This window comes from Lupinus angustifolius, chromosome LG11 (genome assembly GCF_001865875.1).
Source record: "Lupinus angustifolius cultivar Tanjil chromosome LG11, LupAngTanjil_v1.0, whole genome shotgun sequence".
Lineage (NCBI taxonomy): Eukaryota > Viridiplantae > Streptophyta > Magnoliopsida > Fabales > Fabaceae > Lupinus > Lupinus angustifolius.
Genome location: NC_032019.1, coordinates 35,890,898 through 35,918,873, shown reverse-complemented (window position 1 = coordinate 35,918,873; position 27,976 = coordinate 35,890,898). Strand labels below are relative to the sequence as shown.

Below are 27,976 nucleotides of genomic sequence, written 5' to 3'. Positions count from 1 at the left end.
TTAGGCGATACCCTTAGTTATACCAAAGAAAACATGTATCTCAGAAATGACATGACCAAAACAACACCATGAATCCAGCATTATTGATTGTTTCATTAAGGAAGATAGTCTAGTCTTACCCTATGAAGCACACATGCTTCAAAATAGTCCTTGTGTTTGTTTGGAACATGTATCCATATCTAATACTTCTAAGACTCTTTCTGATACTCCTAATTGTATTAGATAATTTTATGTTTATCTTTTGAATTTTTAACTATTATGGATTAAAATGTCACATTAAATAAATAAATGTTAATATTTTTTGTGTTTGCAATGACTAACACTAACCTGTTAAAGTTTTTTTATTTCTTCCAATTTATTTAAGATTGGTGCCTTTATGTTAATATTTATATTATTTTATAGTTTGTACTATAGTTGTCTTATGTCCTATAAATTTTAAATAGTATTTTATTGAAATTACACAAATTATCCTTATATTTTTTACACATTCTCAAAATGTCTTTTCCATTACCAGGTGGGAGGTTAATTTGTAGGCTTAGTTTTCTTGTCAAATGGGAAGCATGCTTCATAGAAGATTTTAAATAATAAAAGTAAATTACACCCTCTCCTACCATATGCTTAAATTACAATCTCTTCTCTATTTTGAATAAAAGGACGAAAGTATGTTACACTTTTCCATTCTAACAAATATTTTTGTTAAAACTTTAAGAATAATCCCCAACAATTTGCATTCCATAAATGGGAACCAAGTGAGTCCAAAGCTTCCTTCATGGCTTTAGTTTACTATTTATAGTACCCCTTCTTTCATCAATACAAACTAGAATAGGGTAATGTCAATAGTTAATCTAAGGGAGGATTGAACAATGTGATACCATTAGCAAAGTACACACATACAAATGAAATTATACACAATTGCTTATAGAGAGAAAATTGATGGAATCACCCCAAAAAAATAAATATCTTTAAGTAGATTTGTTGACTATAAATAATGAATTGTATACAATAAAATTTTAGCACATCAACTACTCTATCTGATATTAAACATCCAGTTCCACCAATCTTCTACCTGCTTCTGCCAAGTACTAATGGTGTACTTCAATGACTCAACTCATTCAATAACCACCCAAAATAAGCTGTTCTTGCCAGCTTCCAAACCACTGTGGATGGCTAATTCTAAAAATCAAAGTTAATTTAGAAGCTAATACCAAAACCCTGACAAACCCATTGATCATTGTTGCAACTTGCAACCAAAAGTTGTCTTCTTTTTCACTACGTTCATTCCCGTTCCTATCCGCACACTTCATGGCAGCCAAGAGCAGCCTTAATCGAGTTTAGTTAGTATACGATCATTGTATTGATCTAATATTTGATAGGACCATCCAGGCTCCCAGATGCAAACTGCATAACAAAACAAAAACAGATTAACATTATAATTTAAGGATGATTGCACTATAAGATATAGAAATAACATGTAAGGAAAAGCAAAAGACTTCAAAGAAGTTTAATTTATAGTTCATTCGTCCAAAGATCTGGCAGAGCATAATGGTCGTTTTATCAAATGTGTCCTTTGCTTGGACAAACCAAGGTTTAACAGCTTGTCCCATACTCTGCAACCTCATACCCACAAAACAACACCAACAGAAATCATCTTTTCATGGCCCGAGTTAAATGATTGACCGTTTTTTAATTATAACTGAATGAACTATTTCCATATTTTTATAACGTGTTTGTATGATCAGAAACTATTACTTGATTTCCATTTCAGATAGTGCCCACAATTTATTATTAATCTTGAAATGTAAGATCATATAAAATAAGTCTCATGAATCCAGCAATAATCTTATTTGTAAAGAGGATGCTCCTGAAAAATAAAACTTTGGACAACAAAGGAAGCAAGCATTTAAAAAGGGTGGCCCAATGCGTGAGGCTCCTAACTAGTGGGTTGGAAATGAAAATTACTACCCTTCATGAAAATAAAAAAATAAAAATAAAGGAAGGCAAAGAAACTGGTCATAGAAATCTTATGTGACAAAAAAAAGATCTTAATATTCGCCTGTCGACATGTGTTACATTTACATATCACCCGAAATAAAGAAAATTAGATTCCACAATAAAAGAATTCAGAACACAATTTGATGTGCAGCTATTTAACCCCAGATAAAGGAAGACAAACTTACTTGCTGAACAATTGGATTTGTTGAAGTCACAAATTCATTGGTCATTCCTTCCCAAACAAGCTTTCCCTTGTGCAGAAACAACAACCTGTATTTAGACAGTAACTTCTCAGATAGGTACATCAACTCTGAGCAAATAATAAAGAGGTTTCAGGGGACAGGAAGACATGCAACCGTTACGAAAATATCATTACCTGTCAATGGCTCTTTTAATGGTACTGTGTTGGTGAGTGACAACCACATAAGATGCAATATTCCCAGGTTTACCAAGTGCGTCACGTCCTTTTATGTGCACAGAACGAATAAGATCCTCAACAACAGTAGATGCAATGGGATCAAGTCCAGCAGTTGGTTCATCGTACAAAAGCAGCTGCAGAGAAGTGTAAATGCTGCTTATAAAAAGAATGACAATAAATTAAAAAACGGTCAATCTGTCCCCAACAGCCAGTTCAGTTGGTTGAGGTACGGGACATGAAATTGAGCGCCCAGGTTCAAACCCCCGGAGTTGCACTCTCTCCTCCTCCTCTTACAAAAAGAAGAAATGTGCCAGAAACAAAAAAAACAGTGAATCTTATTGCAACTGCACCAAGGTTAATAATAAATAAATGAAACAACTTCAGGAAGATTGTCTCTTAAAGATGCATCCTACCAAACCTTGTCACTGAGTTGTTATTTACAATGCAGTCCTAAAGCTCTTCACTAAGCTGTTACTGACAATGCCAGGTATTAATACTCCCACAGGCAAGGGAAGAACCTAAATAATAATAAACAACCAAAAGCATGAATTTCCAATCATGAAATCTACTCAGTCAATGCTAGAAATCCTAGATGAATAAAAGAGGAACCACTAAAGCAGGCTTATCCAGAGAAATACTTTAACAGGGGACTCGCTAGTCTCAGCTATTAAATTTCACTTTCTTTTACCCTACAGTGAAAAGGAGATAACTTCCAGAAGCCAAAATCACAGTCATACGGGAGTTACATATTTCTTACTACAATGTCACACTTATCAGAGATTATTTTATCAAATGTGCATAAAATTAAGAGATGTGTTTTTATGTAAACTCATGCAAAGTAACTATAAGTTCTCGGAGAATGGTACATTGCTACCTACAAGTAGATATTTCAAACAATAATTAAGAACCACTTCAACATGCCCATAAGTAAATGTTAATCTGGGGGAGGATTGGGAAATTTAACAAACGAAAGGGGAAGTTTTAGAAGCTAACACACCTCTGGCTCAATTGAATCCTTTGTAGTGTCATGAATAATAGACCGAGCTAAAGCAACTCGCTTTTTCATCCCACCTGATAACTCAGAAGGCAGCCGATCCTCAACTCCCTAAAAGAAAGAGTGACTGAGGAGTTAATCATGTTTGCAAAACATCATTATACAACTAAACAGACGAAAGCAGAGTGTGAATTGGGCAGTCTAGCAGAATGTATATAGAACAGCTTCCTCCATGGCAGAAGGGAAAGGTATACTACTACTTCTGCTACTCTTTAATGCATAAACCAATATGCCTAATAATGTTAATGGTTGAACAAAGCATTGCACCAAAAATTAACATAATCAGATGTAAGAAGATAGATATTCAAACCAAGCCTGACAGAATGATTATAATTGATATTTGATGCATACCTTCAATCCAACGGCAGCCAAGCTTTCTGTGACAAGATCTGCTATCTGGTCCTCGGACATGCTTGAATTTTCATACCTAAGCAATCAAAAAGGATAATAGAAGACAGAAATTCAATCAATTCCTTAAATTTTATCACTCTTTCATATACAACTTCAAAAATAAATTGAAATTGCAAAGGCAAACAAGCTTGCACAACTTACAAGAGAAAACCAACATTTTCACGAACAGTCAAAGAATCAAAAAGTGCTGCACTTTGGAATACCTGTTCACAGATAAAATTATGGGGAAAAATTAAATCAAAATGGTTATAGCAGTTAAGAATGAGAGTATTACATATTACTCTAAAACTTACTAATCCAATCCGAAGACCAGATATCTCGTCGTCACTTATTAAACCAGTTCTTTTTCTCCCTCGAATATAAACTTCTCCCTGCCCAATGAAGAATGATAATATTCAAGAAAATTAACTCAACAACAACAACTCAAAGGGCATTCTAATGTTCTACAGTAAATGTCTATAGACAAACCATTTACCTCTACATCTTTCTTGATGGTTTAATCATTTCAAATTAACTTAACATACCCTAATATCAAACATGTACCTTGTCTGGAGCAAGAAGTCCTGCAATAATCTTCAAAACTGTAGATTTTCCAGTCCCAGAGGGACCAATTATTCCAACAGCTTCACCATGTCTGATCTAAACATAATGTCCAAACCCGGGGGGAAAATAAGGTGAAATATTTAGCAATCTCCCAACCAGTAAAAAATCCAATTTTACTTTGACAAACACTCATAATTTGATGTTACATATATCATACTCCACAGAATAACAAAGTAAGAGGCCTCAGTCACCTTGAAGCTGACACCATTTAAGATTTTCTTTTCCCCAAAAGACTTGTACACTTCTCTACACTCAATAAGAACATCAGAATCATCCTCATGATCCCTCACTGTGCTTAATTGTTCTGATTTGGATGAACCCTATCAATAAAAACATGTAAGAATTACCCAGAAATCATAGTTATAATAAACATCACCTTTCAGAAGCTAATAACACATAACTAATAAAAAAGAAGGAAGAATATACAATGATAACAAAGATAATGAAAATAGATTAATTACGTTGAATTTAATAGGGGAAGAGTGTTGTTCACTCTTGAAATTTGGAGGAGCGATGCAAGCACAAACAAAGTTTGTATGAAGATCCTTAATACTGTGGTTATTGTTGAATGAACTAAAATTGTTTAGTGTGATGGGTGGGGAAAAGGGAAGGGTAGATAAAGAAAGCATTTTTGTGCAAATTGGTTTGTGAAATGATAGACCCAAATGGAACTAGAAATAAAAAAGACCGAAATGAGTGAGATCTAATAAGAAAGTTTGAAGTATAATTGTTTGAATAGTTGAATGGAATTTGAATTTGAAGGAAAAGAGTTGATTCCTTCCCTTTTCTCTTCTGCTAACTTACCAATCAAACATTCTTCTTCTCTATCTATCTTTGCTCGGGAAATCAAATCAAAACATAACATGTGCTATCTAATACAAGTGTATACAATATAGTTAATTGGGTTTAAGATCGGGTTCAATTGATATTTAGGATGATATTAGATTCAAATCTAGGCACGGGAGAAACCTACTCACCACTAATAATAAATATTTACGATGTTTAAGTTGAAAAAGTGATACAATCAATATTTATGATCGGGCACCGGAGAAACCTATTCACCACTAATAATAAAAATAAAAAAATGTTTTGGAAATGTATATCCACTCAGTCATTATCGAAAAGTGGAGAGGAGTAGGTGAGAGAGATGAATTGAATTTAGGAATTTAGGAAAGAAATGAAGTGTTTGTTACTCTCCCCTCTCTCTTTATTATTCCATAGAAAACCAACTTCAAACTTGAGATTGAAGGCTTCAATTTCACACACAAACATGTCATTCTCCAATCAAAGGAAGGTACCCATTATACTATTCGATGTAATGGATACTCTTGTTCGTGACCCTTTCTACCACGATGTCCCTTCCTTCTTCGGGTATGCTATTCTATTCCAATCTCATCATTCTTCAATCTCCAACCTTCTCATTTTTTGTTTTTTATTTTCAGAATGTCCATGACCGAACTTATACATTGTAAACACCCAACAGCGTGGATTGAATTTGAAAAGGGATTCATTAATGAGGTAAAATAAAGCTTATACATTTCACACTATACTCCAACCCTAATTCTATCTCATTTTCTTCCATAGGTTGAACTTGCAAGCAAATTTTTTAAGGATGGAAGAGATTTTGATTTACAAGGTTAGTGATAGTTTAAAGTGTAGAATGAATGTATGAGTGTTAACTTACATGTGGGTTATGTTGCAGGCCTTAAAACTTGTATGACTAATGGATATTCATACATACAAGACATTGAAGGATTGCTTCTTGCCTTAAAGCAAAATAACTATGAGATGCATGCTTTTACAAACTATCCTATATGGTAATACTCATCTTACTCTATTGTCATTGCTATTATGTTTTTTCATGCTTTTTTAAACAATCTTATGTATTTTAGGTACCACTTGATTGAAGACAAGTTAAAACTATCAAAATATTTATCTTGGACATTTTGTTCCTGTATAAATGGTATAATTACATTATCTTTATGCCTCTTATATCACCTTTTTGTTTCATATTGTTTAAATATTGAAATACCATGTTGGTTGAGAATATGAGTGGAGAGCCATTTATGATAACTTGGGCACCCTTCCCTATGAGCTAGTTTTTGGGGGTGGAGTAAAGCTCAATTATTCTAATATGGTATCAGAACTAGTCCAGTTCTGGGTGTGTGTTAAAGTATTGAAGTCCCATTTGTTAAGAATATTATAATAAGAATATAAGGGCTTGTTTGTGAGTTGAGTTTGAGAGGGGAAGAAAGCGAAATGGAAGACTTGAGAGCCATGAAATACACTTGTGAGATGGCTCTAAAGTTTTCATTTTTCCTTTATTCTCCTCCAAAATCCAACTCGCAAACATGCCCTAAGAGAATAACCATTTATATGTCTCTCCATGTGAGCTTTTGGGTAGACTTAGACCAAATTATTCTAATAGATCAATTATTAAGAATGTAGTAGGACAAAACAAATATATGATTCTACTGTCTCCTAGTTGAGCTTTATTTTTTTGATTACTTCGGGTTAAAGCAAAAATTCAAACTATCCTGTCATGCAACCTTAAATGGTGTGAAACCCATTCACCATGTGTTTCAGGAAAGAGGAAGCCAGACACTGAATTCTATATGGAAGTTCTGAGTCATCTTGAAGTTGATCCAGTGAATTGTATTTTTGTGGATGATAGGTTCGTACACTTTCAATCCAAATCAAATCAATTATAAAAATCAAACCACAATGTCACTTATAACTTGTTGATTATACATTTATAAGTGTGTATGCATGTATAACATCTACAATATCGAATTTTTTCACTCTCGACAATCAGACATTTGTGATTTCTGCAGATTATTTTGTCTTGACCTATGGCAATCTTTCTTTTAGACTTCAACCTTCACAAAAATAACTTTCTTTAAGATTCTAGAGTAAGAAGTTGTTTGATGTTGCTTAGCATCTGCAATAAAATTGATGGGTTTTTTTGTGAACGTAGAGTGATTTGGATTGGCAGAGTTGAATATATTTGAATTGGGTACTTTGCAAATACTGGTTATTGTCACAGGCAAAAAAATGTGGAAGCAGCAATTGAAGTTGGCATCAGAGGTGTACATTTCAAGAATGTCAATTTACTGCGTGAAGAGTTGTCATTGATGGGGATTGACATTACAACAGATGAAGATCAATAGTTTATTTTCTCTGATTCTTTGTCTTTACCCACATCAATTTCCTATATGGGTTGTAAAAGAGATATATCAAATTCTAGATTGTATATTCAATTAAATCATGGTTTTAAGTGCTGCTAAAATGATTTGAGTTTTTGAACCTGGCCAACTATCATCAAGATTGAAGCTGAATAATGAGAATGATTCATCTGATTCAATTCATTGAAGTTCAGCTTTTTGTAGCTTCTGTACAGCTGCAAAATAGAAACTAACTATATCTAAATGTGTAACTATGTCTGAAGTAGTTTTTTTGGGTGTAACTAAAGGTAATCTTTTTCCGGGTGTATGGTTGTCCTTTCTAACAAGTTGTTGGTCAAGTCCAAAGGAGCTGAATCAACTACTGGATGAAAGTTAAGTTGAATCTATGATCCATTATGATATTTGTTATTACTAGGTAGAGTGTGCTTGTATGAGTGAAAAGTAACAACGGTAATAGAGTCGATACAAGTTTAGAGACATGTTGCAGCCATTCAAGCCAATGACATATTATAGAATGGACAAGGTTTCTTCAAATTAGCTATATATTTCATTAAATGTGAGTGCAATAAGATGATGATGCACATTAGATTAAATCAATGGTGAATATACCTCTTTGTATTCATTATATTAGATTGATAGTGGTGGCCTCCCTCCTCATTATATTAGATCTCTATATTCTATTGTAAATTACAGTAAACATGGAGCATAACACTTTTTATTTCGTTCTGTTCTAACAGACCTATCAACTGTTACCATAGTTTTGTACAAAAAGAAGAAAATAGTCATGACATATAACCAACCATTGAAACACAATTCTCTCATTTTGATAGCAAACTGTGAATTGGTAACATGATATTAAAAGAGGAAGTAATTTCGAGATAGAGGAACAGAAGTGGCTGCAGTGCAGGTAAGAACTTCTCCATCTGCTGTAACTTGGTATTTTTCTGGGTCCACAGTGATTTTTGGAAGTGCATCATTGAGTTTCATGTCTAGTTTGGTTATCTTCCTCACATTCTCCACAGCTTCAACCCTCTTGTTCAGCCCGTACAAAGCTTTTACTCCATTGTCCAAAGCTGCCTGCATGTGACAGAGAAAGAATGTGATTTGACTTGTGACTCTTCATTTTTGGCTTAGGGTCTGTTTGCGAGTTTGTTTTTGAAGAGACGGGAAAGAGAAAACTTTAGAGTCATCTCCAAGTATAATTCATGGATCCCAAACGTTTCCCTTCCCTCCATTACTCTTCAAAAACTAAAAAGTTTGTTTGCGAGTTAAATGAGTTAAATTTAGAAGAGAAGGAAGATTTCGATGAAAGGTTTATTTGTAAGTTGGGTTTAGGAAGGGAAGGAAGAAAGGAAAGACTTAAAAACCATCTCACAAGTGTATTTCATAGATCTCAACCTTCCCATTTCTTCCCTTTCATCCATTAATATGGAAAAACCAACTAGCAAATAGGTCTAATGCATGAAATGGGGACCCAAAAAAGTTGTTTTATACACAAGAATCATAGGGATTATATGCTTAAGGAATATGAGCCTCTTCCACTTGAAGCAACACACACAGATGTTAGGAGAAACAAAGTAGCATATGCAAGCTGTTTACGTGTGTAGGTGTGTGTCTGTGAAGGAGAAAGAGAGGGAGAGTAATTTCATGCCTTGCTCACAAAAGCAATCGAGTTCGCACAACCAGCCTTGCCAAATGCTCCGAACATAGGCCTCATAATAACCTGCATTTTAGAGGAGTCTTATCCCAGCACCTCACACCTAAACAAACACATGCTAATCAAGTTAGATATGAAAACTATACCGGTTCAGGGGTTGGGATGCTTGCATTTGGGTCACCCATGTTAGCCCAAGCAACCTCACCACCTTTGATTACCATTTCTGGTTTTGCTCCGAAAAATGAGGGCTTCCATAACACAAGATCAGCTAACTTTCCCACCTGCGAAAGTAGAGTTACAACTAAGAATATCAACATTGAATTTATATCTGTCCTAAGTATCAAACATGTAAATAAATTGAAGTTTACTTATGAAAATCAATACACAACTATACAGGTGGTTTAATCTGAATTCAAAAAGGTTCATTAGGGACTACTTAAAACCCTAGTGCTTCAACATGAACAACTCACCATACAAGATTTAGGTAATTAGCTGCCACTAATCTTATCCAAGACCAGTACATATAAAAGTAAGAAAGCTTGTTTTCTTAACCAACATTTAAACAACATACCGTGACTGAACCAACATATCGCGACAATCCATTTGCTATAGCTGGATTTATAGTGTATTTTGCAACATATCGTTTTATCCGAAAGTTGTCACTGTTGGATCCATCAGGCTGAAGTGGTCCTCTTTGTGACTTCATCTTATTGGCAGTTTGCCAAGTTCTGCTTATCACCTAAGGAAGAAATGATTGAACAAAATGATCTTCAGGATTAAAAAAGTAATCTCGATTTTCATGGACAATTTCTACTGATGAAAAATGAATAAGTGAAGGTGAAAAGACAAATGTGGGAATATCATACGTGAGTCACATTAATAAGAGTTGAACATAATTGTACTCTTCCACAGACATTTTATACATGAGACAATAACATGCTAATAGGAACTGGACCAGAATAAGGAAAACAACTAATCTTTATTAAAGAAGTCACTCCTATCAGTATCAGTATCAGTATCAGTGTGGAACATAACCAGAAATCAAGATGATACAATGCAATCCTCTTACTAAAGCTCTCTAGGTATTGGAGAGACCTAGAACTCTCCCTAACACCCCTTTCCAAAACAAATTATACCCCTCCCTTTAGATTCTGTCTCTATTTATAACATGCTAACTAATTAACTAACTCTAACAGTTTCACAAACAAGGGCCTAACTAACAGAGGCTAATCCACTAGGGCCAACTAGGGCTGGTTAGTAACAATACTCCCACCCAACAAGGGTGAAGCTTCTTGTTACTGTGTTCAGAGTGATTTCTATGAATATTGAATAATACTGCATTCTATCTCTATTCTGGTCCTGTTCCTATCACACACCCTATCACTTTTAGGATTGATTTGCAACTATCAAGCACTCTATTTCTGGAAACAACCTCTCCACTTGTAGGGGGTAAGACTGCGTACATCTATTCTCCTCAGACCCCACTAAATGAGAACCTCATGCACTGGGCCACCCTTTTTTATCAAACACCCTATTTATTTCTTTTTAATGACAAATATGAGTCTAGAATCAAATCTTATATAGAAGGGCTGACTTGAGTAAAGGGAGGACCTCTCCAATGCGACCCATAGCCTGTGAATCAGAAGATATGATGCTAATTGCACCTAAGTCATGCAAAATATCTTCAGCAGCAATTGTCTCAGCTCTTATCCTTGATTCTGCAAAAGCTACATCTTCTGGAATATCCTTATCAAGATGATGACAGACCATCTGTACATAAACAAAGTCAAAATTGAGAACCAAATTGCATAAGCTAGATTGTTACTATGGTGTTTTATCACATACCAACATGTCAAGATGTTCATCTATGGTATTAGACGTAAAAGGGCGTGTTGGGTTTGTTGATGAGGGAAGGACATTCTTCACACCACATACTTTAATGATATCTGGAGCATGGCCACCACCTGCACCTTCACTGCCCGAGAAAATAATAAGAAAAAGTCAAGAAGCAGCCAACTTAGAACAGAAAACAGAACCAAAACCTATCCTGTTTTCCATTCTGATTGGTAGCAAGATGTGAGTATATTAATATAATCATGTACATTAATATAACAACGTTGACCTCAACCTCCCAGGCTAGAAAGAAGAGTTGCAAAAACAATCCGTCCAAAGGGACAAAAAATGCAGCAATTGACAAAGTCAACAATACCTATGGTAAGTATGAATTGTTCTTCCGTTAAATGCAGCAATTGTGTGTTCAACAAATCCAGATTCATTTAAGGTGTCAGTATGTATATTAACCTGTTATAGGAAAAAGTTAGCAACAAAGATCAACCAAAACTAACAAATAAGTGAAGAATATACTTAAGGAAGTTGTGCCTGGATATCATATTGTTCTGCAACAGTCAAACAACAGTCTATTGCTGCTGGTGTAGTTCCCCAGTCTTCATGCAGCTTCAGTCCCATAGCTCCAGCCCTGACTATTTCATGCAGTTCATCAGGCTTGGAACTATTACCCTGAATCAATGAATTGAATATTTAGTTAATTGGCTCAGAATATAAATATGTTTTTGGAGGTCCATCACATAAGATTGAGCAAAAAATGACAATTAAGAACACAAAAAAGTCCAGAACAAGCATTATTATATGCAAACCAAACAAAAGAATGGAAACACACTTTGCCAGTAAAACCAAAGTTAAGAGGTAGATCATCTGTGGATCGCAACATCAGTTTCATCTGATTTGGTGCCGGTGTACAAGTTGTAGCCCGTGTTCCCTCAGCTGGTCCTGTCCCTCCACCCACTAATGTTGTGATACCTAAAAACATAGCATAAAAAAAACTCATTGAAATTTAATAACTAGTTTAGATCAAGAAGGAGGCTTGGGAAAATAAGCAAATAGATAAAGACTGGCTCTTCAATGCATACAAATATATAAGTACAATCAAATGATCTGAAGCATCTCCCAAATTTTTTGTTTGCATACCAGTCATGTATCCAGTACACTGGATCATGCATTAAATATTTAAAAAAAAACATGAAATGACCACTTTCAGTAGAAATTGCTTCCAATTATGAAACATACCGCTTGATATGGCTTCATATATTAATTGAGGGCATATAAAATGCACATGACAGTCTATAGCCCCAGCTGTTACAATGAAGCCCTCTCCGGCAATAACTTCAGTGTTAGCCTAGACATGGATGATATGTATATAACTTGTATCAAAATTTTGATGTAGCAATTTAGCATGCCGTTTCTGATATCTGGAATGGAACTTACCCCAATGATCATATTAAGAAAGACACCATCCATAATGTCTGGATTTCCTGCTTTTCCAATCGAGACAATAAGACCATCTTTAATACCGATATCTGCTTTGATAATTCCAGAATAGTCAATTATGACAGCATTTGTTATAACAGTATCCAAGGAGTCCTTAGGTGGATGGCCACATGACTGACCCATCCCATCTCTTATGACTTTCCCACCTCCAAAAACACATTCATCACCATAGACGGCAAAATCCTTTTCAATTTCAGCAAATAAATCAGTGTCACCAAGGCGGATTTTGTCACCAATAGTTGGGCCATACTTGTTAACATATTCCTCTCGTGAAATTACTGTAGTAAGTGCGGAGTCTTGTCCGGTAACACCTTCACTGGAATATTCATATTTGAAATAAGAAATCATCAATTATTCTCGGACATATAATTGGAAAAGATGCAAACAAAGTTATATACAAATCACTTCAATAACAAGTCATAAACCTTGCATTAGCCTCTTCCACATGTCCAAACCCCCTTGCGCTAACAGCCTCCATAGCTGCTATGCTATTAGAATCATTAACTGGACCATCAGCAATGCCATTACCTCCTCTGATGACTTTATTACCTCCAATGCTTACAAGTACAACACTTTTACTTTCCCCAGGCTATCATGAGTGAATAATTTTCGATTAATCGTTTCTAATCTAATAAATGAATTAATTCAACTGCTGAACATGTTTAGCCTGCTCACCGAGATAGGAAATGTATAAAAATAATAACAATGCAAAAAATTCAATGGAGAAAAGAATGTAGAATTCCACCTCAAAGCGTGTGGCTTTCCCCGCAGCTATATTGAGGCGCAAGCCATATGATTTCCTTCTATCAAAGGTTAAGTAGGGATTTACTTCTATAAAATGATAGTGGCTGCCAACCTGAAAATTTTCAGAAATGTTACGAAAATGGTTGCTTCCGTTATTTTCGGTGGGGAAAGAAAACGAGAAGTCGATTAGCTAGAACATTTGAAACACTAAACTCTTAATATGTTAATATTTTGACAGGCTTCAATATTAATAAGGTGCATACACTTAGATCCAAATTTAAGTACCAATTGAGTACCACTCATAGACATCACTTGTTTTTCATATGTGCACAGCTTATCATTCTGCATTTAGAAGTGCTGGCACTACAAGTAACTATAGCATAATCCTAACAGTATTAAAACGACTTAAATAAGTTTGTGGTTTTAATGCAAAAGAAAAAGAAAGATGCATAAATTTTATCCAAAATGCTAAGGTGCTAGGTGCAACACACTGGCAAAAACCTGAATTGGCCTGTCGCCATTGTTGACAACTCTGAGTTTTACTGCCTTCCTTCCAGGGTTAAGAATCAGGCTTCCATCTCTTGATATTATTTCACCAGGTATTCCATTATCTGCTTCATTCTCGTTAAACTTGTCGACTGAAGGTACTGTAAACACAGATAAACAGAAAAACTAATGTGTACAAGCTTCAATTTGCTTCTACTTTGCTTTTTTGTAAGCTAACTATAACAAAGGTTTTCAAAGCAAATTGCAGGAGAATATGAAATTGCATTCTGAGCATTATTTTGCAAATGCAAGAATATTTAGATGACATGATCCAGAATAGAATATAAACTAATGGTTACAGCATAGCAAGCTTAACAATGATTTTATTAATGTTAGTAAATGGTATTTGAACCGTTCCTTTTCTATTCATGTTGGAATTTCATATAGAGGTTATTATGTCAACGAAAATGAGATGTAAACACTGAGTAGAGATATATAAGAAAACATCTATTTTTAAGATGAAAGTAGAGGCATACCTGGGAGAAAAGAACCAAATAATGCTTGTTCAAGGTTCCCATTCTCACAAGCAATTGGGTCATGAATGGTGATTAACTTAGTCCCATCACGAAAAGTGGCTTCAACCTACATTCAAACTTAATAAAATAAATGACAATAAAAGTATTTGTAGAACATAGCCAAATTCCCATAAATGATAAAGTTACCTGAACAGAATCCAGGAGATGTGGGACTGCAGGAAGAACTTGCCTCCTGTTAAAAAATGAAAACATTATTATTGTGAACTAAAAACTAAAGTGGTTCATTTTTTGCTATGAGAATAATGTATACCATAACTTATCTCCTTATACCAGTAGATACTTTATTCCGTTCTGCTATTGCACTAATATATGAATTAAATGTAATGACATAATAATACCTTCCTAAGAGGTTTCTACCAATTGACATTAGATCTGCCACAGATTTATCACCATCACGAACAAACTCCAAAATCTATGAAACAATGGATGAAATTAAAATAAAATAAAATAAAGAAAATGAATCCAATAAGTTGAGAAGAAGATAAAGAAAACCTGTGTTGATATGAGGGCAATAGATTCAATATAATTGAGTCTTAAACCACGAGCAAGACGTTTCTGTGAAAGGTAGCCAGCATTATGGAGGCTTAGTTTCTCGATTTCTCTTGGACTCATTTTCATATTTTCTGACAAACCAAAACCCGAGGTAGCCACTTTTGTGAACTTTCTTGCCCGTTATAAATTATAAAATAATGTGAATAAATATATTATTTGTCTGTGTGAATGCTCTAAGAAATTAATCATTTCTTTTCAAGATGTATAATTGTTCCTTCACGTGCTGATTCTATAAGAATTAAATCCTTAACTTTTTGTTCTTTTAAATTTTAGTGGAGATCTAGTAAGTCTTTTTTGGTAATAATAGTATTAGAATAATGAATTAGTGTAGTATATGTTAGTTTGGCATGGTAAGGACATTTGTAATGTTACTTGTTTAAAGCATATGATGCCACATATAAATTACAGAAACTACAAGGGCATTGCAGGAGCTCCCGAATATTGGGTAGTTGTCGTTAAACCTGGTAGAATACTTTATGAAATGGGCGGAGTCGCAGAATAAACATTTATGTGATGGTATAATATATTTAGATTGTCTGATAAGGAGAGATCTATTACAAAAATGTTTGATCTCACTAAGCTCTCTATTGTCTTGTACGATTTTACCTTCTTTTATAGACCAACTTTAACATCATAGATGCGAGTGTCTCTCCTTCATGTATTTGAGAATGCTAAAGGGCTAAAGTATATGCTTGAAATAACATTATAGCATCACCCTTGTGGTGAAATAACATTATAGCATCACCCTTGTGGTGAAATAACATTATCTCTTTTCTATAAGATACATTACTTATAAGATACAGAACATGAAAATGATGTTACATTCTGAACAACTCTTGCTTAACAAGTTCAATGAGACTCTACTTCTTTGCCATCTATACAAAATAAAGCACTGATTGTACAAGGTTTCATGAAACCATAATCATCTCTAACAAGACCAAGAAAGAATACTGAGATGAAACCATAATCCGAGATCGACTAAGTTTCATTACTTTAGCAGAGACTGGTGAGATATTAATCTGTCCCTTAGCATGAGATTGTACTCATACAAGCTTCTGAGATTCTTCTGGACATCAGACATATCCATTTCAGAACCATTCTTACATTCTGCATTGTATTTACTTACAAGTTAACCAAACCAGAGGATAGATATTGCATTGCTCTTAAGTATTCATGATAGTCATGCATCAGAACTGATAAGTAAGCTTGTATTGGTCTATCAAAATAATAAGTAAACTGGTTTGAACTAGAATTAATTCCTACCTAGTGATGGTGGAAGAGGAATGAAATTATCATCAACAATAGAAGAATCTTGAGGTTGAGATCGAAGCGGCGCTTTGCAACTTAATGACTGGAAGACAACACATTGAAAGACAACTCAATTCATGGTGAACTCACAAGGCAAAAGAAGAAGAATAATAAGGCGGTTTTCTTGTAGAAACTTACACAATCTTTTCTGCTTGGCTTACGTGATGATTTACCACCATGAATTGATTGCAACATGAACCCCCCACCACAACTTGCTTCCGTTTTAGAATTGTAGATAGGGCATCCATATGTGTACATCACATATTTCCTCAACTGTGAAGATGGTGAAAATTAGAGTGATATATATAACATGATTAAACAACTCAACAAACAAATTACTTTGTCCCAATGATCTTGAGCTTTGCGCCGATTTCTAATTCTCTGCATAATGCTATCTTCATTTCTGAGTTTCTTTATCCTATACTCACACTAGAAAAGAATCATAGAGAATAACATCAAGAAAGGATATACGAATAACAAGTATATAACAGGAAAGGGCCATGATATACCTGAATCAACAGGTAGAAAAAGATGCCAATGCTAATGCAATAGAGGCCACCAAGGTCTGCAAGGAAGCTCACTACACATGAAAACAGAAGGTGAGAAAGCTGTTATTCACATTACACATTGTGATAAGGGGGTAAGAGATCCAAGGCTTAGGGACTAAAATCAGCATATTTTTTGTCCCTACATTTATGGGACTAAAAGGCTTAAACATGGACTGAATTTGAATATATCTTACTATAAGGATATCAGATAGATAGCTTGCAAATACAAGGTATTGAAAGATGCTTACCGGGACCCAGAATATTTTCTTTGTTAATTTCCACAACATAAGCAGAGAGAAAATTGATGTACAATGTGGTGTTAACTAGTCCATCAATAGAGTTTTGAAGGGATGCTTGAAGTTGATTTGTATCATGAGAAAATGAACCTGGGAGGAACTCATGAAATAAAGGCTGTAAGAGCTTTAGATCATGTAAATTATGGTATATTCGAGGAAACAAATTAAATTTCAAAATATTAGACTGCCTCCCTCTGAATGTAACCGGACTATCATTCTTTAGTGTTCCAATGACAAAACTCTTGTGCTTTTTCTTAGCATTATCCATTGCAGAGAGGTTGAACTCAAAACCAACAGCCATGGCAGGATTATTAGGGAGATCAACAAACTGCCATGAAATGTACATATTATCATTGATGACCTTGCAGTTTGTACACTTGATTATTATGGTTGGTCCCTTGCTTGAGTTGTGACAAGAGTAACTTCCAAAAGTCGATAGAGAAACAACTCTTTGGTCAAAAAAGCCAGGAGTCCCAGTAACTAAATTACCCAGATCACGTAGGTTTGCACAGCTCATACTAGATACAGTTGTTATATTGAACTCCATGTCATTGTTAAATGAACCTAATTCTGGTCCATTCATTGCTCTTACATTATGCACCTCAATTGATCTCTTTGATATGATCTGGTACAGCAACCTGATGGAAGGTTTAGTCAAAATGAACATATGTGACAAACATAAATCAAAGGAAAATAAGCCAGAGACAGTAAGTAAGAGACTCACGCAGCAAATAAACCGATAAAAAGTATCAAACTTGCTATGGAGAAAGCTCCACCCAGTTCTGTTTTGCGTTTGGTAACTACATTCTGATCATCCTGCGGGGGAAATATGCCACCAAATAAGGCATCTTTTGTATATTAAGACTAAGTTAATATGCATATTATTTGATGTGTTCTTCACAAGTACAATGGCTTAAAAAGGTTAGTGGCATCCCTCTTCCTATAGGAATTAGTCTAACATCCATTTGATCTAGTCTCCTCTACACACGTTCAAACTACTAAGACACAATTCTACCATAGGTGTGATTCTAGTGTACTCACTAATTCAATGCAACATTCTCATCTCTTAGTTTAATCTCTTACTAGCATCTTATCACCAGTCTCATAATGCATTCATAATAGCAACAAAAACCAAGCCTTTATCCCACTAAGTGGGGTCGGCTACATGGGTCGAGGTCGAATGATATGATAATGCTCTATCATAAATCAAAAACTGATTTTGGATAAAGTTGGATGGATATCCAACATTACAAGACAAGTAAAGTGAACAAAAAGATTAAATAAGATCTAACAGAAAAGCATTCATAAAAAGGAACTAACTTACCAGCCAATGCCTGGTGGCAAAGCAAATATCGAATCTGCTAATCCACCATCTAACATTGAACCAAAGATTTCGGCCATCACCAAGCTTCATGAACCTCAAGAAGAAGCACATGATGAGCCAAGAGAGGAGCAAAACAAGGGTAGCTTCCAAGAACACAGCCTGTGACTGAGTGAACTTCTTAATGGAATCAAAATCAAAGAGTGTCTCTGGAAAGCTGAGTGTGTAGTCAACACCAGAGTCAGTGATGATAGTTGAGTTAGGTGTGAAGAGTGTGCACTTGTTTGATGTAAGGTTGGAGATATAGCCTGGTAAGCAAGCACATAAGGTGTTGTTGTAGGTTATTGAATTTACAGGGCATGCCATTGTGGAATAGATATTTTTGGTACTACCAATGGTATCCGGAACCCTTTCCCTTTCGGGTACGCGGCTACTCTCCCAAAAATTGAAACTTTAACCTTCTTTTTTGGGATTTGCAACTCTTATACCACTAGACCAAAGACCAAAGTCTTGTTCTAATAATAGAAAGGGAGAGAGAAAGAGAAAGAGGTTATGATGAATTAGTTACCAAAATAGGAAAGAGTTAAGGAAAGTTGAGTTGGAAAGACAAGAAAACAAAGTAATGATGAAGATGTCTGGTTTTTGGTTGAAGGTTGAAGATAATGAATTTTGAATTGTTGCTTCATAGTTGGGTTTTGTACTTTGGATGCTTGTGTGGACGGAGAAAAACTTATACCAATAACATACCTATAAAATAAAATATGGATAATACATTCAAATTTTAATTATTATAAATAATTATTATTCATACTAATCACACTTTCTTTTGTTCATTTATGCTTTTCAGACCAATCACATGTTTGTTCCACAACACATGCCTGAATGGATTCTGTGTCTTTCTTTATTTATTAACTATAAGTACTTCTCAGGGAATAAAATGCATGTAATAAGGATGTAAGAGTTTATTACATTTCATTTTTTTAACTTCATTTTATAAGAACCATGTAATATATTCTTCCCTTAACAAAGGAAATCAATTCGTTTGGTATTGAAATAGTTCTGTTAAATTTATTTCATCCATATAAAGTAATATTTTGTTTTAGTATTGTAGCCTTTTTTTTAATCCTAGCCACCCTCAACATTTTTTTAAATCCGCATAATATACCTATATTATGCGCAAGAGTACACAAATAACCCAAATTTTAAGTAAACATATAATAGAAACCACATGGGAAAAGAGGTTTTTAAGCACTTATTTCTAAAATTTTAAAAATGAGCTAATAAAACCAAAAATATTAATATTTAGAAGGGATACAAAATAATTATGCCATCTAGATATATAAAAATGATAGTCCAAGAAGATACAAGGATCCTTCATAATAGGTCATAATGGAAATGGAGCAACTTTTATAAATTCCTAAGTGACTTAGCTGGCCTGGAATCTGAGTTTATTAATCATCAAAATATTGTTTTGATATACAATAAATAACTACATCAGTATAAAAATTGAAATCAGAGTTCTCTCCTACTGTTGGTAAGATCACTTGTAATATCATCATCATCATCATCATCTTGCTCACACTGTTCCAAGAATTTTTTATAAGCAGGGTTATAGGCAACAATAACACGCAGATACTTTGCAGCTTCATCCTTCTGACCCGCATCAAACAGAGTGCTGTATATAAAAAAATCAAATTCAGTGAATGAACAAAATGGAAATAAAAGTGTTGAAGACCTTCAACACTAAGGTCTTTTTGCGAGTTTCATTTTGGAGGAGAAATAAGAGAAAGGAGAGGCTTGAAAGTCATATCATAAGTGTATTTCATAACTTCCAAGCCTTCTTCTTCTCTCCTTTGCCATCCAAAAACCAACTCGCAAACTGACACATGTCCATTTATGAGTTGGATTTTGGAGGGGAGGGGAACGAGAAGGATTGTGAGCTATGAAATATATTTGTGAGATGACTCTCAAGTCATTTTACCATTGATATTTCATGGCTCTCAAGTTTTCCCTTCCTTCCCCTCTAAAACTCAACTTGCAAACAGATTAGTTGTACCTGGCAAGCAACAACAAGCCATCAAAATAATAGCGTTTGCTAGTAGGATCTTCAGGCTCCTCCATATTTGCTACTCTTTCAAAGTGTACAAGACCTTCTGCTCTCTTCCCCTGCCATACAGTAAATTGGAGAAGGAAAATGAAAATCATAGATAGTCCTCTAAAAGAAATAGAATTTCTAAATTTGTCATGTTTGATGGCAGCCAATGAGGTAACAACATCAAATTTGTCATTTTATCCGTCACTTAGACTAGCAAGCCAGAGAACAATTGCTACTAAATCCGATACCAAATTCCCAAATCCGTTCTTAAGGAGGAGGAATAGAGGTGCAATTTTAATTCATGGAACAAGATAATCATTACTGGGCATGCAAGACCGACATTTGATGCACACACTGCCATGCAATATGACTTAAAACGTATTCTAAGTCTCTCTATTTGGCCATTTTATCCAAATTTCTATTCAGAAAAAAGTTATCTCAGATTTTGACATATTGAAGTATGAGTCTCACCTGTCTTTCACAGGCCGCTCCGGCCCATTGGGACGAGAGAATCAAAAGATCAATATCTTCGGCATCAGTTGGGTACCCAGCAAGAGAAAGCTAATGAAAAACAAGAAAATAATAAACAATTAATGACAATAACTATGTAAAATGATATGCAGAATTTTGTAGTAGAAGTAAAACGAAAAAGCATTGCAAAGGATACATCACAGTTCACAGATAAACAAATACTGGACATTGTAGCTAAAACCAGTATAACAAATTAAAAACAAAAAAGACTAAATATGAATCCATACCTTGGATATTGCACGCTCAAAATACTCATTAGCTTCAGCGTTTACATTCTGCATCAACAGAACCCGCCCCAACAAAACCAAAGCTCGTACATATTCAGGGTCTTTATCAAGTGCTAGTCTGTATATGTAAGTTACTAATGCAATGCAACATCAACCGAAGATAAAGCTTAAAAATATAAAATACAAGGGGTTTCACTTTCAATTTTTATTCCCTCTCTCTGAAGAAACTACAAAAGATTACTTACTTTAGTAAAGGAATTGCACTTTCTTTATCATCACTGTTTAGAAATGGGATTGCAAGCTGTAAGAGAATCAACAAATTAATTAGTGACAATTACTCGAAGAGCAGATTTGGTTTTGAAGACATGTGTTCATGCTCTTAATAACTCACAGCAGTCAGCTTGTCAGGGGACATGTCCTCTATAGGTAGTTTATGCCACTTTTCAGGTGAATCCACGGTACTTTTTTCAGGAGAAACGGCTTGCTTGGTAGCTTCTTTTGGACTATTGTCTTGTAACGCCAACGTACCCAAAGGGTTTGTTTTAGAAGCACTAATTTCCTCAGAAGCAGCTTTTTGACTATTCTTGTCTAGTAACCCTAACTTTCCAAGGACAGCAGGATGTCTAAGAGCAAAGTGCTGCAAAGTTCATTGTTTCTTGGGTCAACTTCAAAGAGTAGGTGAAAACAAAAGAACCTAAAGATGTGCAATGTTTTCTTACTGACCTGAGTGAGGGTTAATGAACTATTGGTAATCCAATAGACTAAGCTTCCCTGCAAGGATAGATTAAAGTAGCATAATAATATAACCTCAAGGTTATGGCAAGAAAAGATGGTACACGTTTACCACAAAATACAGCTATTAGAATGAAAAATGGCAAATATGCTTAAGGAATGCTGCAGTGAAAAGACAATTTACTAATCCTCTGCTAAAATTAAATATATATATATATATGAATGAAAGTTCCCCTTTTCGTAGATAAGGGAAACCTACAAGGCTACAAGTCAAGTTTAGAAACATGGATCACATACTTCATAGTTCGTTTAAAAAAGAACGTACCTATAGACTTAAATATTGTTGAAAATAAAATACATCTACTGATATAATTAAGCTCGATAAAGATGCCTAATTAATCAAATTAACTAACAGAAATTAAGTAAAACTAATTATTCATTCAGACTATTTAGGATGATAGTGTCTGAAGTTTCTTACATCTTTGGGATGGCCAATGGCCGGATTCGGTGGGTTTCAGATTGGACCATAGTAGATGGATAAATTATAATAAAATTAATATTTAATCGATTTAGGATCCATTAAAAATTGTTATTCTTAAAATCATCAACTCATCAATGGCTCATTTTCATGGAAAGATATAAACTGGCTTGTGCATGGTTGATGTAAAACAGCACCTACATTGGCATCAGCTGATTCAGTTTCTGTGATAGCACATCATCACTGACCAGTTTGAACTAGCCCTCTATGTCTGTTGTATATATATATAGACACACACCAACAACAATAAACAAATATATTTGTAACAAAACAAAGTAAAAGACACTATCCAATAGGTATTTTGGTTGGTTCATTAACCAACCATCCATTAATTAAACTAGTTCAATCCATCCAGATTATTAATCCTAATTGAAAGGATAGGATTTGATCTAAGTATGAATTGATAGGATGGGTGATGGATTGTTCGATCCAATGCCACCTAACTACAGAATTCTTGCATACCAGTATGTCATGCCATACAAAAGTAGATTATTAAGCTCCAACTTACAGTTTTATAACAAAATAGGCATCGGGTTCTGTACTTCTGTATTAAAATTCTGGTTGAGCTATACATAGGCTTGGAAATCTGGGAAAATCATCTTTTGTATGGTCTTGTAGCATAGATTGTTATATAATGAAATGTAAAGGTGTCATCTATCAAATGGGTAAGGCAAAGAATAGAGTTTGATAAGAAAAACACACTTCAAATCTCAACCAATCAAAATAATTTAAATATATAAAAGATGTCATTTATCAATTACATAATGCAAAGAATAGAATTTGATGACAGAAGTGCATTTTGATCAAAATCTCAACCAATCAAAATAATTTATAAAGTATATTGCCAAAAATATCCCACAATTGACATCCTAACGATACAAATAATGTAAGGATTGAAGTTACCTGAGGAATACCAAGTCCAATGAAAAATATAGGGATCGTTAGAAAGTCCAAATACCGCTTGTAGTACTGCAATGATAAAGATATTATCTCTTGCTTATTGCTTTCTAATTCAATGAATAGGAAAATCTCCCTTATATTACTAGGTACAAAATTTAAGTAACATTCTTAAACACTATTAGTCAAATGTAACAAGGAGATTCATATTATGAAAATGAAAAAAATAACAAATCAATAATCAACTCTATTAGAAAATATAATATAATAATACTACATTAAAATTACTGAGCAAGTTATACTTACTTTGGCTAATAAATCAAAAATGTCCCTTGTTTCTGCAACCAATGGTTTCCGAAAGGATATCTGATAAATTGATAAAACACAAATTATTATGCATTCTATCACTGACTTATCCATGCCTTTGCAAAAAAAACAGAGAGAGAATTACATATAGGTACAGAAACAATCAAGTCTTAATCCCACTAGGTGGGGTTGCCTTTCAATAAATAAAAGCTACAACAACATACACTGAAAAAAATCCTAAGCTGGAAGGAAGAATTCCATCCTAATATACATCCAACTTTAGTCTGAAGAGTGCATCAGACAATCAAATAGTAATGCCTAACTATAGGATAGGTAGTTATGAAGAAGGCAGAGAAGAGAATTTATTAAATTGATTGGATATCTCATTGAAAATACTCCACCAGAGACTAAGATGAGTCTGTATGTTGAATAAGTATAATGTCAAAAAAAAATCAAATCCATATATTCCAAACAATTTATTGCATAAAATAAATTCTTTGGAAGTTTGAACTTTTCAGACAAGTCGATAGATAATAACAAGCAGTTCTGTGATTATTAGAAAGTTCAAGCAGGTAAATCAATGTGCATATAAACAATGTACAACTAAAGCACTAGCATCATACCTTTATCTAGGGCTACAGTTGAACAAAAGAAAAAACAGCTCATGCTTAGGTAACATAGTAAACAAATTTCTCAACCTTTTTCACTAGGCTCATTTGTGTGCTTGTGTGAGAGCATGTTTTTGTCATGTGAGAGTTCAAGCTTAAGTTAGCCCAAATAGTCATATAATAAAACATTTTCCCTGTTCTCTACAATGAATTATTTTATAGTCTGAGGCCCAAATAGTTATTTTATAGTGTTTGTCCTCAACTAGTAGTCCTATGAGTATGAGGCCTAACACTAATCAAGCTAATAGTGAGCCAAGCAGTTTGGACTTTAGATAGTTTAATAAAGGTTAAATTATTCTCTAGGTCCTATTACTTTTGGGGAAACTCGATAAGGTCCTTGAACTATAAAGTTTTAATTGCATCCCTGAATGCATAATAAATTTGAAATTGCGTCCTTCACTCACTTTCCTGTTATGGTTCTCAAAAAATATAGTGACCTACTTTAATTTGTCCTAAAAGTGTGAGGACCCAAATGACGAGTGGATGGATTACTTAATAGAACCCTAATGGAGATGTGTATGACAGTATGAGGAGGTCAATTGCAAATTTATATGCATTTAGAGACCCAATTACAAACGTTTTTAATTCAGGGACATATTTGAATTTCCCCAGAAAGTACAGCGACCTACAGATTAATTAGACCTTTAATAAATAAGATAAATATCAATATCAAGTTTGATTTCCTTGTTGTTACTTGATTAATCCCTTATTGTTGACCAGTTACTTTTGTACCCAAAAATGATGCCAGCTCTTTGGGCTAAATTTATCCTGATTATATCAGCAAACTTGGATAAACTACATTCCAACCTTTATCAAGTGTGTTGCAGCCACACTGAAAAAGTCTGAGTATTTTTATAAATTGAAATACTATGCTTCATGTTAATGAATGACTTAAAACACATGGGCAGGGAGAAAGGGATATAACAACAAAAGGTAAATAGAGATAGTTTTAATGTTAAGTGGATGTCATGGATATTGATCCGGAATTCCATTACCTGAACAATAATGTAGTGCAAACTAGCAATCGTCAAAGGAAAGATGAACCCTGAATAACCATGAGATAGTTCTGTTAAATTCTGGAACCATAAAGCACCACCCTGCAACATTTTGAACATGTTTATATCATTCAGCAACAATAGTATCTGTGTGATATGGTGCATGCATCTGACACCACTCAACCCTATGATTTTAAAGCAATAAGATTTCCAAATGTTGAAGTCCATAACTAAGATGGCATCATTAAAGCTTACTATTTGTTTTAATCTGTCTCATCCAATTGTGTTATATCTTCATGTTATATTCTCATCATATGGATTCATTCATTAATGGAACTACAACAAAGTAAATTTATGTTTGCAAAATATGAAGTTACACACAGCACATAGACAATGATAAACTACTTTTGAGTAAGTTATTGCCTTACAGAATCGAAACCAGGGTGACCATTCAATGACATCTTCCTTATGCTAAACATCCACAAGAAAAAGCATGGAACCTGAAGAAAATTAGAAGACCAAAAGTCAAAATTATGATGAAACATTTGTGAAGTAGATCTATGATCAGGCTACTTGACACTTCCATATTTTGGTTTGTCCTGAATGATAATTTTTTTTAATTAATTTCTATAACTTTTTTTGTAAAACCTATGTGCCAAATTATAAATGTTTTGGTAACATGAAGGCAGATAACTTGGGGTATGACACTATGGCATAGACTAACAGGAAAGCTTTTCTCCATGCCTGCTTTTGGCTATGATATTATTAGTAAGGGTATCATATATTGGGGACGGGGAGTAGTAGGCAAATTCACTTTGGTGTTGTTATATGATTCATTAGCAATGTTTCCCGGGAAGGTAGATATATCACCTGGACAATAAATGGAACCAGCGGCCACGCATATGAGGGGCATCCAATTGATTTTCTCTTCTTCTCAAAGAATAGAAAGTGACGAATATAACTCTTTCCTGAGAAAGGTGGTGGGAATGGAGGAGGCACTTTAAGAAGTGAAGGAACAACATTAATAATAATTTAAGCAAATGAGCTAGATATGGAAAAGTAAAAAGAATTCTAGAACTGGGTACCATAATAAACTCACATTTAGAGACAAACTGCCCAATCCTTTTAACCTTGTGAAGTGTGAAAACCAGAGGAAAAAGCAGCACAATTCTGAGAGCCAAAGTTGAAGAAGCTATAGTTATCCACCTGAAATTCAATTATTATGAATTGACAGTGTATGAGTTTTATAAGCTGTGTGACTGCATGGTAAAGTTAATAAATTGACTGATTATGATGTATTGACTGTTTGTAAATCGATGACAGTGCATATATATTACACTCCATTATTATTATTATCGGGTTAGCAATAAGAGTGGCGGGATCTTGAGGCATTACCATGGAAATCCAGAGAATTCATGGAATACATCAAGCATCGAAATCGCCGTACGAATGGGGAGAATTGGGATATCTTCACCACCGCCGTGACTGGTCTCAGAGATCATGTTGAGAAGCTCCGAGGGAACAGTGGAGTCAACCTCCGGTTCGGGGCCATCGGAAGAATGAGTGGAGAAAAGGCGTGAGTGGAAGGAGCGTAGATACGGGAAGGAAGTGGCGGAGGTTGGTGAGAAAGGAGTGGTGGGAGAGGGAAGTAGAGGTGGGAGTGGCGGCGGAGGAGGAGGGCGGTTATGAGTAGGGAAACGTGGAATTAAAAGGAGGGAGAGGGAGGATGAGTGTCGTGAACGGCGGAGGTGTGAAAAGAGCGCCGCCGCAGTTGCCATCGACGGCGGAGGAAAGAACTGATAAAGACGTTGAACTTAGCTCTGCTAAATACTAAATACTAAATACTAAATAGTAGCTTTGCCCTCAGAACAGTGTATTCGAATCACACAATTATCAATTATGTTCTTCATCTTTTATTCCAAATAATAATGATTAATGATCTCAACCTCTAAAGAAAAATATATATATCATTATTTGTATCAGTTTATATGTTGTCATTGTATCATTTAATATTTATGTTTAACCATTATTTGTTTAACAAAAAAATAATAATGATGTAAATTGAATAATAGATAATATATTAATTATTTATAAATCTTTACATTGATAGCACATAAATATTATGCTCGAAAAATAATTTAATTTTCATCTATAAAACTGTAACTAAAGTGAAGTATAATTTACTAGTATTCATATCTATATCGACCCAAAAATAAAATAAAAAATAGGTCCAAAATAAATCAAAATTGTAAAAGTGAGATATGGTTGGATTAATTTTTTTAAAACTGATTGGTTTGAGTTTTTATTCCAACTCAATCAAATCTAAAATGAACTACATTAATTTGACTTATGGGAAACACACATAAACAAAGTTGTACAATTAAGTGTTCCGGGTTAGTAATATTGTGAAACAAGTTATAATACAAATTCCACAATTAATTAGTCATATAGTAGATTCATTAAAGTTTATT

The 27,976-nt window shown here is 34.4% G+C and overlaps 5 protein-coding genes across 5 annotated transcripts; 1 reads left to right on the top strand and 4 right to left on the bottom strand.

Moving 5' to 3' along the window:
- Nucleotides 937–5,216, bottom strand: LOC109361321 (protein TRIGALACTOSYLDIACYLGLYCEROL 3, chloroplastic-like). Its single transcript, XM_019606766.1, has 10 exons — nucleotides 4,940–5,216; nucleotides 4,670–4,798; nucleotides 4,419–4,514; nucleotides 4,169–4,246; nucleotides 4,017–4,078; nucleotides 3,816–3,891; nucleotides 3,408–3,515; nucleotides 2,369–2,544; nucleotides 2,178–2,262; nucleotides 937–1,398 (listed from the first exon to the last, which is right to left on the bottom strand). The coding sequence occupies exons 1-10, from the start codon at nucleotides 5,105–5,107 to the stop codon at nucleotides 1,360–1,362; spliced, it is 1,017 nt and encodes a 338-aa protein (XP_019462311.1). The 5' UTR covers nucleotides 5,108–5,216; the 3' UTR covers nucleotides 937–1,359.
- LOC109359336 lies at nucleotides 5,639–7,910 on the top strand. Its single transcript, XM_019603960.1, has 7 exons — nucleotides 5,639–5,849; nucleotides 5,921–5,996; nucleotides 6,063–6,114; nucleotides 6,181–6,295; nucleotides 6,371–6,441; nucleotides 7,065–7,152; nucleotides 7,525–7,910. The coding sequence occupies exons 1-7, from the start codon at nucleotides 5,656–5,658 to the stop codon at nucleotides 7,646–7,648; spliced, it is 720 nt and encodes a 239-aa protein (XP_019459505.1). The 5' UTR covers nucleotides 5,639–5,655; the 3' UTR covers nucleotides 7,649–7,910.
- Nucleotides 8,363–15,120, bottom strand: LOC109360889 (urease). Its single transcript, XM_019606087.1, has 19 exons — nucleotides 14,984–15,120; nucleotides 14,830–14,903; nucleotides 14,618–14,663; nucleotides 14,432–14,537; nucleotides 13,911–14,056; nucleotides 13,411–13,521; nucleotides 13,091–13,254; nucleotides 12,603–12,981; nucleotides 12,405–12,513; nucleotides 11,998–12,137; nucleotides 11,700–11,837; nucleotides 11,530–11,621; nucleotides 11,166–11,295; nucleotides 10,932–11,090; nucleotides 9,892–10,059; nucleotides 9,467–9,601; nucleotides 9,315–9,386; nucleotides 8,513–8,740; nucleotides 8,363–8,478 (listed from the first exon to the last, which is right to left on the bottom strand). Exons 1-18 carry the CDS (start codon nucleotides 15,107–15,109, stop codon nucleotides 8,519–8,521), a joined length of 2,517 nt encoding a protein of 838 aa, XP_019461632.1. The 5' UTR covers nucleotides 15,110–15,120; the 3' UTR covers nucleotides 8,363–8,478; nucleotides 8,513–8,518.
- On the bottom strand, nucleotides 15,825–19,033 carry LOC109361358. The gene is made up of 8 exons (XM_019606829.1): nucleotides 18,520–19,033; nucleotides 17,920–18,011; nucleotides 17,148–17,833; nucleotides 16,861–16,931; nucleotides 16,691–16,780; nucleotides 16,490–16,624; nucleotides 16,307–16,394; nucleotides 15,825–16,150 (listed from the first exon to the last, which is right to left on the bottom strand). The coding sequence occupies exons 1-8, from the start codon at nucleotides 18,880–18,882 to the stop codon at nucleotides 16,032–16,034; spliced, it is 1,644 nt and encodes a 547-aa protein (XP_019462374.1). The 5' UTR covers nucleotides 18,883–19,033; the 3' UTR covers nucleotides 15,825–16,031.
- On the bottom strand, nucleotides 19,875–27,361 carry LOC109361340 (ALBINO3-like protein 2, chloroplastic). The gene is made up of 14 exons (XM_019606799.1): nucleotides 26,901–27,361; nucleotides 26,605–26,711; nucleotides 26,376–26,503; nucleotides 25,934–26,005; nucleotides 25,506–25,607; nucleotides 23,843–23,902; nucleotides 23,543–23,608; nucleotides 22,093–22,140; nucleotides 21,761–22,006; nucleotides 21,615–21,670; nucleotides 21,370–21,487; nucleotides 21,083–21,172; nucleotides 20,573–20,682; nucleotides 19,875–20,191 (listed from the first exon to the last, which is right to left on the bottom strand). The coding sequence occupies exons 1-14, from the start codon at nucleotides 27,281–27,283 to the stop codon at nucleotides 20,029–20,031; spliced, it is 1,749 nt and encodes a 582-aa protein (XP_019462344.1). The 5' UTR covers nucleotides 27,284–27,361; the 3' UTR covers nucleotides 19,875–20,028.

What these genes read in the sequence shown, in the direction of transcription:
- LOC109361321 (XM_019606766.1), bottom strand. Translation starts at nt 5,107, where the DNA reads ATGCTTTCTTTATCTACCCTTCCCTTTTCCCCACCCATCACACTAAAC. An exon ending in GAAAATGTTGGTTTTCTCTT is followed by an intron (nt 3,892 to 4,016) that starts GTAAGTTGTGCA and finishes TTGATTGCTTAG; the next exon opens with GTATGAAAATTCAAGCATGT. An exon ending in ATTAAAAGAGCCATTGACAG is followed by an intron (nt 2,263 to 2,368) that starts GTAATGATATTT and finishes GTCTAAATACAG; the next exon opens with GTTGTTGTTTCTGCACAAGG.
- LOC109359336 (XM_019603960.1), top strand. Translation starts at nt 5,656, where the DNA reads ATGAAGTGTTTGTTACTCTCCCCTCTCTCTTTATTATTCCATAGAAAA. An exon ending in GATGTCCCTTCCTTCTTCGG is followed by an intron (nt 5,850 to 5,920) that starts GTATGCTATTCT and finishes TTTTATTTTCAG; the next exon opens with AATGTCCATGACCGAACTTA. An exon ending in ATTTTGTTCCTGTATAAATG is followed by an intron (nt 6,442 to 7,064) that starts GTATAATTACAT and finishes CATGTGTTTCAG; the next exon opens with GAAAGAGGAAGCCAGACACT.
- LOC109360889 (XM_019606087.1), bottom strand. Translation starts at nt 15,109, where the DNA reads ATGAAAATGAGTCCAAGAGAAATCGAGAAACTAAGCCTCCATAATGCT. An exon ending in TTGCCCTCATATCAACACAG is followed by an intron (nt 14,904 to 14,983) that starts GTTTTCTTTATC and finishes ATTGTTTCATAG; the next exon opens with ATTTTGGAGTTTGTTCGTGA. An exon ending in ATGGCGACAGGCCAATTCAG is followed by an intron (nt 13,522 to 13,910) that starts GTTTTTGCCAGT and finishes GAAAATTTTCAG; the next exon opens with GTTGGCAGCCACTATCATTT.
- LOC109361358 (XM_019606829.1), bottom strand. Translation starts at nt 18,882, where the DNA reads ATGGCATGCCCTGTAAATTCAATAACCTACAACAACACCTTATGTGCT. An exon ending in TTGCCACCAGGCATTGGCTG is followed by an intron (nt 18,012 to 18,519) that starts GTAAGTTAGTTC and finishes TTTCCCCCGCAG; the next exon opens with GATGATCAGAATGTAGTTAC. An exon ending in AGCCAAGCAGAAAAGATTGT is followed by an intron (nt 16,395 to 16,489) that starts GTAAGTTTCTAC and finishes GTTGTCTTCCAG; the next exon opens with TCATTAAGTTGCAAAGCGCC.
- LOC109361340 (XM_019606799.1), bottom strand. Translation starts at nt 27,283, where the DNA reads ATGGCAACTGCGGCGGCGCTCTTTTCACACCTCCGCCGTTCACGACAC. An exon ending in TGGGCAGTTTGTCTCTAAAT is followed by an intron (nt 26,504 to 26,604) that starts GTGAGTTTATTA and finishes CACTTCTTAAAG; the next exon opens with TGCCTCCTCCATTCCCACCA. An exon ending in GGCTTGTTGTTGCTTGCCAG is followed by an intron (nt 20,192 to 20,572) that starts GTACAACTAATC and finishes TTTTATATACAG; the next exon opens with CACTCTGTTTGATGCGGGTC.